This window comes from Cavia porcellus, unplaced genomic scaffold, assembly GCF_034190915.1.
Source record: "Cavia porcellus strain 051 isolate PalLab524CR breed Dunkin Hartley unplaced genomic scaffold, mCavPor4.1 scaffold_13, whole genome shotgun sequence".
Taxonomy (NCBI): domain Eukaryota; kingdom Metazoa; phylum Chordata; class Mammalia; order Rodentia; family Caviidae; genus Cavia; species Cavia porcellus.
The window spans coordinates 42,734,298-42,746,784 of record NW_026947496.1 but is presented as its reverse complement, the minus strand read 5'-3'; the positions used below and the strand labels follow the sequence as shown (position 1 = coordinate 42,746,784).

At 38.8% G+C, this 12,487-nt stretch overlaps 1 protein-coding gene across 19 annotated transcripts in view; it reads left to right on the top strand.

Annotated features, from left to right (window-relative positions):
• The window catches only part of Celf2 (CUGBP Elav-like family member 2), a 799,248-nt gene that overhangs the window by 636,170 nt on the left and 150,591 nt on the right, over positions 1 to 12,487 (top strand). For 18 of the 19 annotated variants that reach the window (XM_063260461.1, XM_063260462.1, XM_063260463.1 and 15 more), the window contains one exon: positions 4,250 to 4,446. In XM_063260461.1, the coding sequence (XP_063116531.1) occupies positions 4,269 to 4,446 (178 nt within the window). In that variant the 5' untranslated portion in view covers positions 4,250 to 4,268. Of the gene's footprint in view, positions 1 to 3,843; positions 4,080 to 4,249; positions 4,447 to 12,487 lie in introns of those variants that run through there. The other variant, XM_063260465.1, reaches the window with a different exon arrangement.

The window sequence follows — 12,487 nt, the reverse complement described above, 5'->3', positions numbered from 1 at the left end:
TGCCTGTGACCAGGGCCTGTAATGATCACAGAGTCCATGGAAAATATTACTCTAGAGAAACCCAGTTCATGGAATAGTAAGGAATAGCAACTGGCCTTTAAGTCATAGTATTCACATTCTGAAGTCATGTTTCCTTAAGGGCATGACACTGGGAAAGGCACACTACCTCTGTGACTGTTAGTTGTTTCATCTCCAAAAACAAGATGATTTCAACTGGAGCTCTAGTGATAGTGTATTCTGAGTGTTTGGCAAAGTTTTCTGGCAAAGAGAAGGCCCTCAATAAATACAATCTGAATCTGAATTTTTGTGCTATAAAAGGCACTGTACTGGGCGCTGAGGATGGCTAGGGAAAGAATGGAGTTAGTCTAATTTTCTAAGCCAGTAAAATTCTCTTAAATAGAGGTCTTATTCAGTCTTGCTGAGACTTAGGGTGACTATTCCCATAATTACTGCTCCATGAAGAGCAGCACATTGGTTCTCTGCAGCCCCTGACAAGTATTCACAAAATTTTGACTTGAAAAAAATAATTTTGGTCTTGCCTAAACATTTCTGTGCCTATGTCCCCATGAAGACAAAAGAAAAACAAAAGTCAGTGAACCTCCACTATAGATGAATATTAGCTAGGAAGTTAGGAGTCCAAGGAGGAGGAGCTTGGGTGTATTACAGTGAAAGTAACTAAACTGCATGTGTACCAGGGTGTGGGATTCAGTTATAATGGGTATAGAGTGGGATATGATGGCTTTTCTACACAAAAAACTTTTCGTTGGGAAGGTGAGGTGGTGGTTGTATTTATTAAGGGATTATTCGTCCCTTAATACATGATGCAGATCTTTGGAATATTTGCAAAATGGTAGACAGGAAAAGGTGTAGATATGGATGACAGTGCTCATCTATATGACTGTAAAATAGAGGAAAGGAATCTATGGAAAGGAAATACATTTATGTGATGATTTTTTAAAATGTGGGTTTTAAAGTAGTGATAAAAGACTCTTTAAATTCAGCACTTAACACCATCTTTTTCTCAAGAAAGAGGAAAGATACTCATGAAGATTTCTTTCAGTGCTGCCTTTTGTTTGACAGCATGATTCCAGGGACCCAGTAAGATTTGTTCTTGACTTTGTGTTTGAACTGGTTTGCCATGAACTGTCCACAGTCAACCCACGCTACACTAGATAGAATACTTGGCTACATACCAAATTAGAAATATGTTGTACTTTGAGACCAAGTGCTACAGTTTATCAGCTGGAAATCAAAGGGAAGGAACATATATTTTACATATTATCATCTGAAAAATGCTACTTTCCTGTAGGGTTATATGAGGATACACAGTGTTTAATATGCTAGTGCCTAGCACAATAGCTGGCGTATAAAAGATATGTATTATTATTACTTAGGATAAAAATTTTGAGTTTATACTGTAAAAAATGGATTAAAATAAATTTGTGGTGGTCATTTCAAATGCAACACATACAAAGAAGGTATTAATTTTGGAATTAATTACAACTTAATGTTGTGCCATGTCTTATACTAAGTATCTAAATCTGAGGTAGAGTCTAGTATTTCTCTTTTACAGATGAAGGGTCTGAGGTGTGAAGTAGCATAGTTACGACAGTGGCGCCAAGAGTCTGAGACCATGCCCTTAGCCACTACACAACACTGCCTTATGATGGTAAGAGGCCTCTGTGCACTTGTGAAGGATGGCTGATTGAGAAGAATTATAAATACAGTGCTTACCTATGAAGAGACCAAAGGTGTAAGGTTGGAGCTCCCTTCTCAACTTTCCTTTGTATTTTCTCAGAAAGTATAAAAGACCTCTGATTTATAGAAACATAGAGGGATGCTTGCTCTAGACTTCAAAGTTTCAATATTAGAACAAGTATCACTTTAAAATCCTCCGTTATAGATCACCTCAAGTTCCTGAACTACATAGTGAGTTCAAGGCCAGCCTGAACTAGATAGAAGTCCTCCATTACAATAATCGTGTTCATTACAGACAACATGCAACAGCCTTAGTTTTTGAACTTCCGTTTTCTGTTAACTGAGACCTGTGGCAATACCTTCCTCTTTGCATTCTGCTGGTTGTCAATAGCGATAACCACGAGCCTTCCTGTCCCAGAAATAAGTCTTACCACACTCTCAGTTCTCAATGTGCTAGGAACACTACAATCTGTACAGCATGAGTTTCTGCCACCTCCACCCTTCTGTAATCACAGCTCCACAGGTTAAAGTGTCTGTTGAATTCTCAAAGAATGACTGGAAAAAAAGCATAGGTGCATAAGAACAAGATAAACGATCTAGCTCTAATATAAACAAACATTGTATTATACCTAAATTGTTGAAAGAAGATTTCGTGCTCAATATTTTATTCAGCAGAACATTTTTTATAACAATAAGGTTGATTAGAGGAAGCTCTAAAAAATGCTTCAAGTTAGACAATCTGATTGTTTATCTCAAGGATAAGAAAATAAAGTGGGTGATAAAACTGGAAGGGGGTGGGGAGAAATAGCAATTGAAGCCAAGACCTAACGAAGCATATTTGACATCATTTTCCTCTGTGGATTAAATCTAATCAAGGATTTCTCCTTTTTGTATATCTTTGGTTTTTTAACCATTGATGCTTTTTGTTCATTCTTTTTTAAGGGCTCACAACTAGCCTAGACCCACAGCAGATTCAAAGTGCTCTTTTTTGTTTATTACAACCTAATTAGGAATTCTACTTAAGATCTTTGAATACCTTTTTACTATTTCCCCAAGGCTCCAGTGAAATCACACCTGCTATTTGCAGTTTAGTTTTAGTCAGTTTGTCCCCTTTGTGACCTTTTTACTTCTGGGTGAGGGGTATTCTGGACAAGACCCTTTGAGTACTGTGACTGCGAGCTTTGTGCTTGTTTAGCTGCATTCTATCTTCCCAAGCAGAGCAGCTAACCCAAGAACACAGCACTGCACTTGAGCGCTGTTCAGAGGCAGCCCTCTCACCACCAGAACTGGGTCTCCGGAGCATAGAAGGGAGGGCAGGGATAGAAAGAAAGGAGACCAGTTTGCTTTGCTATTTAGTCTGTTTAAATGGGGAGGAGCTTCAAGTAGAAAAGGGATGTCTTACATGATGGTGACCGGAATTGCAAGCTCAAGCAAGCGTTCTCTTCCAAATGGGAGTTTGGGAAACAACATTAGGAAGACAGATAAGTGAAAGCTTATGGTTTTATTCTTTCTATCAACCACAAATATTTACTGAAGCTAGGAGAAGAAAAGGTACTTTTTTTTCTTTCCCAAACGTGTGATTGTTTAGAGCTTAAGTGCAACATCTGGAAGTCAGATATACAGACAGCAATTTATGGAGTGTGAAAGATTTGAAATATTCTGTGTCCTTTAGTGGGAACTCAACTTTCTGGGGCTGCTTTTCTTTTCTTTCTTTTTCTTTTTTCAGTTTTTTTTTTTTTTTTCCCAAGCACAAAGCAGTCAATTCTGAGATCTCTTTGCCTCTCTGAATTAAACCCTTTGTGCCTGGGTCCCATAAACAATGTGCTTTTTAAAGAGCCCCCCCCCCCAGCTCTGGCCTTTTTTCCAGTGTAGGCAGCCAATCAGCTGCAGAGAGCTGCATAGCTGGAGCGCTTTCCATTCTGAGCAGCAACAACGTACTAATTTGATGCACACATGGATGCCTCGCGCACTCTGCAAATTCATCACCAGCATCTTGCATTAGTCATCTGAGGGACTGCCAAGTGTTTCATTTTCTTTCCATGTGACTTTATTATTACCACCTCTCCCCTCTCTTCCAAAAACCTCCAAAAAAGGGCGGGGAGTGTGTGTATGTTGGGGGGGGGGGTGGGATCCAGCAGCAATCCAGCCCTGCCTTTCTTTCCCAACGATAGCCAGCGCAGGGTTGATAATGCTGCCGATGCATTGATGGCAGCTTTGCAGACTGAGACCAGCACTTAACTTGCAGCTGCCTCCTGAGCCGGTTTCTGAGATGTCCACGCCCTGGGTGACAGGCAGCCCAGCTCCTGCCCTGTGCTCCAGCAGCGATGCTGAACAGCAGCATGCAGTGAAAGCCTAGCTTGCCGCTAAGGAGCAACCTAATGGTGCCTGTGCTTTGTTTTAGTTCATCAAATTTCTACGACTCATTAGGCACTTTCCCCGTGCTCCTCTCCCTCCTCCTTCCGCCTCCCCACCCCCTCACCCCTACATTTTTTTTTCTTCCTGTCCCTCACCCTGCAGCCCTAACTCTGGCTCCTGGTTCCGTTTTTGACAGTAACGGCACAGCCAACAAGATGAACGGAGCTTTGGATCACTCAGACCAACCAGACCCAGATGCCATTAAGATGTTTGTCGGACAGATCCCCCGGTCATGGTCGGAAAAGGAGCTGAAAGAACTTTTTGAGCCTTATGGAGCCGTCTACCAGATCAACGTCCTCCGGGACCGAAGTCAGAACCCTCCCCAGAGTAAAGGTACAGAGTGTGGGATGCATGGGGCAGGGGCCACTCAGATGTCCAGGTGGGCTTTGTGAGTGTTATATGCATCACTGGACTGACTAGGGCCACCCAGAGCCCTCAGCCTGCGGGAGAAAGGGAGGGCGGCAGAGAGGGAGGAGGACAGGCTGGGAGCAGCTGGTGCTGGCAGCCCTTGTGCTCTGGCTGCTCCTCCAGGCTCCTCCCTGCGCACCCGCCCGCCTGCCCGCCTGCTGGGACAGGTGGAACTGGAGAGGGCGAGAGGAGGAATGTGAGCCTCTGTCTAGGTGCCTGATGGCTCCCATGAGACCACTTTCTAAGAGTGCTGGCTCTTCTTGGGTGGGGTGGCTATTTCTCTGAGGAACAGTGTTTCTCAGCCTTGGCGTTTCAGTAAGCTAACTCTTTCTGTGCTACCTTCCCCTAATTTCTCTTGTAATCACAATGGTATTTTATTGTCTCAAAACTGTTAGTGTGGTGCCAGTGATGTGAGGAAGATAGGATTCACTTTTAGGAGGGACCTCCAATCTTGGGGTTAGGTGGGAATCATTAAGTGAAATGTGTTTTTTGGAGCCAGGGATTAGTGCCCTAGTGGCTTGAGATAGTTAGCACACCTTCAGAAATGCTTGAGGTTTACGCCCTTATCAGTGGCAAGATAAAAGTGTGTGAGCTGGTGGTTGTTACTGCCTCCATTTTAAGATGATGGGGGTGGAAGTTGAATAGAGGCCAGGAACCATTGTACCAGGTTGATGCTTCTGTGTATTTCATCCCTACTTTGGAAGCTTTGTGCAGGCTGAATTTCAAGTAGCTCCTGTGCTACAACCACTAAGTCTCTCACTATTTTAACCTTCTCACCTTAATAATTATGTTGTTTCCCTGTTGTTGATCTCTTGATCTCTCTACTCAGAGTTTCTCTGTCTTTCTATGGATCTTTTTTTTCCTCTATGCCTGGATATTTCTGTCCAATCAGTTCTTATTTTTATATTGTACATCATATAAGAAACCACATTATTTGGCTTGTATGTACACTTAAGTTGAACACATGAACATGGTACAATAATTTTCTTTGAGCCTTTTGGTTCCTGCAAGATAAAAAGATAGAACTAAGAAATCTTTAAGACTCACATCCTGTGACTCTGAGGAATGTTGAGCAATCACTTGTTCCCAATAGTTCCCAAGGTTTAATAAGGCTTACGAAGCTTTGTAAGGAATTTTAAAGCCCCTAGCAAATCTTCATTTTATAGAGATGAACACACCTTCAGATTTTGACTCAAGTTAACTATCTCAAAATATTTTGTATAATAACAAAGTTGTTTTCAAAAAGCAATAGAATTCTGTCATCACATTCTACTGATCTATAATTTGAAAAGCAAAAAATCAGGTATCAAAAATCATTAAAATAAAAAACCTCATAAATTAGAGTAATTTTGAGAGCCATTAGTGAATATTTTTAGAAGCTAGTTAGCTGCATATTTCCCAAATGGAGAAACTAGAGTTGGTTTTAATAATTTCACAGTATCCTGCTGAGAAGAATATAAAGTCTAGAACTGCTGCCGAGTCACCAAAATAAGGGCCCTCCTGCCACTTAGAATAGCACCTAAAAGAAAACTAGGCCAGGGTAGCAACAGCATTTCGTCCTTGACCACGAAAATGTGACCGAATTTTGGGTTATCAGCATTTTTCAAAATGACCTCTGACAACATAATCAGAGCTCATTTATTGTTATGATGACTAGTTACTTGCATTTTAATTTTGAATACGTATATCTTCACTTGGCCAAAAAGGTGTTTTTCATAGTCAAATAAATACTTGTGCGTGTCATTTTATCATTTTCTTTCATTTCCTGGTTGTTCACTGGAGTAACAATTACCAAGACTCCATATGAGATTGTATGTTCTATTAACTTTTGTTTACTAGGTCTTCTAACTAATTTCATGAAAATAGTATGCAGAAGCTCAAGTTCTTGGAAAGAAAGGAAGCCTGATGAGGGAACTATTTTGAGCACATGCTAAATATCATGCACTCTGTTAGGAGTTTTATGTATGATACTAAAGTTTTTACCAAAATCTAAATGTAAGTGGTATTAATCACATTTTACAGATAAGAAGAGACTCAAAAGATAAGAAATATAGCTAAATATAGTTTACCCAGCTAGTAAGCGAAAGAGTGAAATTTGAACATAGTCTCTCTGTTTTCCTGTATGTACCATTTCACCACTCATCGAGATGAGATCCAAAATCAGCTGTATCTGTTGCATTTCCAGATTCTGGTCAGAGCCCTTTTCTTTACCTGAGAGATCTCAAGTGAAAGGAAAGAATTTCACCCTTTAAAGTCAGGATGGATTTTGGTTCTCTATTTGTGTTTAGTTTTTAATTTCACGGATTTGGATTGTACATCACTCTAGCCCATGGTATCATGGAATAGGAGTTATGGTGAAATGATTTAAATCTTGCCTTTGGAAATACAGGTCAATTCCCATTACTGTGAACTCCAACTCACATCAAATATTGCTTGAAATACATGGGCTGTCAGCCAAAGCTTGAAAGGGTTTTTTTGTTATACAGACATCTCTGTTGTAAAGGTATTTGTTGTGATGGGATTTGGGCTACATAATGACATTTCTCTCAGAGGACTATAGTCTTTTAGCTGCTTATATATAAAAGCCACAACCACTACTTTCTTTACATTGATATCTATATGTGCCATGTATTGTTTTGCTTGTTCATATGTAAAGTAGGGCACTAAATTTACATTGATTCTGTTTCTGTCAGCAGAGTACAATTATCATGTTTTCACAAGGCTGATGTCAGAGCCTTAGAAACTAGAATTATTGGAGGCTATGTCTAAATGTGGTTTAAATTATCTAAGTAAGGCTGTTAAAGTGGCCTTGATTCATTGCCTTCTTAACCTTCATGGTTCCAAGAAAAGAGAGAAAGTTAGGCCATTACTTAATCCCAGTGAATTAGATCTTTTCTTTGCATTTTATATTCTATTTAATCATGAGGCATAAAAACATTATCCTGGTTTCATCTTTTAAGAGTTAGAGTCTAAGCTGTTTCTTCTCCCTGTAGAGGTATGTATTGACCAAATGGGGTCAGTGAGTAGGGAATATAGGTAGGTAAACTGCCCTGTCTGCTTGGACTTATAGGGAACATGTTTTATTCAGAGGCTCTCTGTTGATCTATAAGTGGTAAGATACTCCACATAGGAGGTAGGAACATAGCTTTAGAAATCCAACAACCCTAAATTAAATTTCTGGCTCTGCCACATTGTAGGTATTGGCCTTGGGCACATTACTTAATCATATCTGAAAGTAGAGATGTTCCTTATAGTGTTGCTGAGGTCATGAAGCTACACATTTTGCAAAGATCTGGAATATGGAAGGAGTTTGTTACTATGGAGATTATTATTACAGTTATTATTATCACCATCATCACTGTCTCCAAGAATTTATAATCTGATAAAAATAATAAGGTAAGGTCATAGTAACTATATTATTAAAAAATGATAAGCTTAAGAAAGAAGCAGATAAGCACATGGAAACTATGGAAGTTTAGAGAAGTATTAAACCTGCAGCTAATGAGAGAGAGAAAATCATGGCATCTTTACCAAATCCTGCAAACAATAATAGGACTCCAATAAGTAAAGACTCTGTTAAACGTTATGGCTGGCCTGATACAGGCAAACTGGCTAGAAAGTACAAGATGTATTCTGAGAACTGTGAATTCTCCCAGAGTTCAGAAATATATGAATGAAATGAAAGAAAGAAAACTTATAGGCCAGAGCCAGTTTTTCTTTCTTAGGATAACAAATTTGATTTTTTGTTGTTGGTGGTGTTGTTAGACAATCAAAGGTTTATGTAGGCAACTTTAACAAAAAGAAGCTAGGAAACTTGTGCAATGTGTTGACTTGTGTTGAGTGAAGATGTTGTCTGACTTAGAAATGGAAAGGAAGGAACTGAGTGATCCTGATATAACATTTGTAAAAGGAAGGGAACTTAATCACTGAGTTGGGTAATGATGACAGGAAGGTTTTGACTTAACTGAAAGAAATGAAAAGGGTCAGCAATGGTAGGAAAGGAAAAGAAGAGAAATATTCAGCTCAGTTTTGATTGTGTTGAGTCTAAAGGGCCACAGAGGAGTCAAGAAGGATACAAGCCAAGAAAAAATACTGGATTTGGTGATTAGGAAAATGTGAGAATATTCATGGAGGATGGAGGATGGGGAGGAGGCAAGAAATTGCATAGGTGTATATGTGGGACTGCAAGTGTAGCCTCTTTTATAGTGGTCTAGTCATGAAGGAAGAAAGCTTAGACATGTGTTTTCGTTGTTATTATAAATACTAAAAAGGTAGAGTAAAAGAGATCATAAAAGTGTATAGATGACGTAAATTGGGGTCCTTGAAGAGAAAGAAAAAATTGAAGATCCCACATAGAAGGGTTGAAAGACACTTAGTTTGATACAGCAGGGCAGTTAGGAGGGAGTAAACGCATAAAAAATTTCAGTATGATAGAGGGATATAGGTGGTAGTTGGTAGAAATACTCTCAGTCTTTCTAGCAAATAATGTTCAAGAAGGCTGAGTGTTATTGGAAACTTTAGAAGATAGAAATAATTTCAAATGACTGCTTTGGAAGATTTGCTAGAGGAAAGTGTGGCAGGGCTATTGAAAACCAAAAAGGCCCAGGTACACTCTGTATTCAGAGCAGGCTTCAATGTTTGTAACTCACCGTCTGTGAATGACTGGTGAAATGGAGTTATAGGAACCCTGAAGTTGTAAGTGGCTGAGGCAGACAGGGAAGAAGCAAGGTAGTAATGTGTAGATTTCTAACTGGCCTAGAAAGAGGAAGAATTGAGGGGCTAGAGATCATGAGATGTGAAAATGGCAGATACTAAGCTTGTATTCAATTAAAGCCAAACGTGGAGTCTGCGGATGGAAGATGGGTTATGTGCTGTGGATCATCACTCTCTTAATATTTTAATGAACCGAAATTATAACTCAGGATCATGGCCTCTGAAAAGTATGGCTAATTATTGTTCCTGTGGTTTCACAGGAACAAAAATGAAGTGACTAGGTTAAAATTATTTAACCTTTGGAAGTAAGATAGTAACAGAACAGAAGAGGCCTAATCTAATGTCTTTTGACCACATTACTGTCTCTCTTTTGTGACTCTTCACCCAGAGGAGAAACAGAAAAGGGAAGTGGCTTTAGTTGGCTATCACTATGTAACAGAGGCCCAAAGAACAAAACTTCCTTTTTTCTTGAAACATGTTGAGAGGTCATGGCATAACTGCTGTGCAGCTGCAGCCCTATGACGCTTAGAGCCCATAGTTTTCTGGGTGGAACAAAAATTACATTCATGCCTCCTTGGGGAAGAGTTATTACCTTTAAGTTTCAAAAGAGCAGTTTTGGTGATGCTTATGACACTATAACTCTTTTATTTTCTTGCTGGTCTGGCTGCAGTTAGGGTGACCCAGGGGACCATCCCTACTGATCTTAGAATATGATGACGAGTCATTTTTTCTCATTTTACAGGCTTTACCTCAGTCCTTAAGAATTCATTAATAAAATCCAATTTTGTCTTAATCTCTCCCTAGTTCAGTACAGTAGAAAAGTTTCCTGCAAATGAGACTTACTGGTTGGAGAATGAACAAGGAGAGTGAGAAAGAAAAAGAGGTGGTAAAATACACCAGAGTCTCACTTCGTTTATATCTGAATACGGCAGAGGAACAGTCCTTGGTCCGAAAGATTCCTCTCTGCCGTGGTGAAATGAGAATTACCCTAAAGTTAAGAAACTTAAGACTGGCACTGACTAGTGCAGGCTGGTTTAGAAAATGAGTTTCAATTCTTTATCCATACAGTAGAACTAATATCTATCCCACAGAGCTATTTTTACATATTCAGTAGGAGAACAAATATGAATGCTGCTTGTGTAGTCCAAAGAGAATTGATACTCTCATAAGTCTTATCCATCTTTAAAATGTTAAAGATTTGTAATGAACACCTTTGCCCTTTTATGCAAGAAATGATGTTAGAGGGTTGCACTGGGAGTGAAGAGATTCATCTCCATATTTCATGGTCTTCCTTTATACCTAAAAACCTCTTCAGAAACTTCATTTAAGTAATAGAAGTGGACTTGGAGTGTATTTAAGCAACATAATCTCCAAATAAGTAGTTGAGGAAGAATTTAAAATGCAAGAAGATGAAGCCCTGCTACCTTTTGATGCATATAAATAAGAGATAGGATTTCTGTCCTACATTTGTTAAAAACTAGGGTTGCTACCCTGTATTTTCTCGGACAGCCTGGGTTTCAGTCATGCTACCTCAATGACCCTCAAAAGGATGCTTTTATCCTGAGTTAATATAATACCAACAGAAATCTGTGTGTTACCTATCATGACATCCTTCCATTATAGGCTTATGGGGACCAACAGCACAAACATAAAATGCTGTCAGAATTTTTATATTCATGTAGCCAAGGATCTTTATCATGTCCTTATGAAAAATGGATTCACTAGTTTTTTCATATAGTTATATTAAAAGACTTAATTCATTTTTTAAATGAAGTTTTTAATTATTTTGACTTACATGGATTGAATGGTTAAGATAAAGGAGAAAAGAATGTTAAAAATAGTCCTCTTTTAAGCTCTAACAAGGAGGAATCTCTTCAATGCCCCATAATCATCATGAACAGCTAGGTTGTAGCTGTCCAATCTAGCGCAGAATTTCTATTATTTGTATCAAGAGTAGCTTCTATCCTAGCAGATAATATTTATCATGAGTACATTTTAATCTTTATCTCTGGAGATAAAAAGAGGAAGAAAGGGAAGAAGGGAAACAGGGTGCAAAGACAGCACTAATATCAAAGCCAGTATCAAGACGAAATTACTCAGGGCTGCCTCTGACCATTTTGTTTTCTTCTTTTCTGTCTGGAACATTAGGATTTCAGTTGGTCCCTGATCCTTGATAGATTTGTATTTCTGGTGTTAAAGTTTTAGAAGAATAGGGAAAGCAGACTCTGGGCAAAAAGAGAATCAACTTCTTTGGTGGAAATTGGGCATGGGTTGAAAGTGGAATGAACAAGGCTTCAAGGCTTCTGCTTGGATACTTCCCTCACATATAGGTTGATGGAAAAAGTGAAATTTAAATGATCTTACAATTTCTATTTGCTATTGGATGCATTTATAGTTTTTTAGAGACTTCATTTACCTTTTTATTTACACCCAGTGAGATTTCTCCACATTTGAGAAGCTCTACCAGCAGTTAACCAGTTGTACTGCTAAGGAATGTCATACTGTGGGGCATTATGAAATCAGTCTTTGGAAATGAAAATTCCAGTTTCTTAGCAGGAAAGAGAGGTGCTCTCTACAGAGTCATGCAGTTAGTGACTCTGAAACACTTGTGCACCACCTTAGCCTGACCTACCCTCCTTTACTCACCTTCCTGCCAAAGATCTCAGATAATCAGGCATTTGGAGTGAAAGGTTTACTTTTCCCTTCTTTAAACTTCCAACAAAAGTTTAAAGTTACCTATGATTATTTTAGAAATTCTCAGAATGCTAGCATTAAAACTTAGTATCATTACATACCTTTTGAAGAAATTTCTTAATCCAGCTATAGAATGAATTTTAATCCTTAAGACAGCCTGAGAGGCTCAAAATTTAAACCCAGGGTCTCAGGTCTTTATTCTTCATCCTAACTTCATCAATTCTGCAATGCTCTGTTCTCATGATTTGTTTTATAATATCCGCTCTTACAAGAAGCTTTACCAACCTTTTACAAGAACAGCTGTCCCTCAAATGAAAGGCAGACCTACCAGAGTGTATCCCGTGAATAAATATGTAGTAATCACTATGATCCTCAAAATCTTTGTAATCTAGGAAGTGATAATTAACTAAATGGGAAAGGTGTAGAAATTAAGCTAAAATAACATGATTGTTAAGTAAAATTTTGCGTTCTGGAAACAGAAATGATAGATAACGGTATGTTGGCTTTCAGGACAATTGATCAAGAGAGTTGAAAATGTTAAACCCATACTGTGAAATAC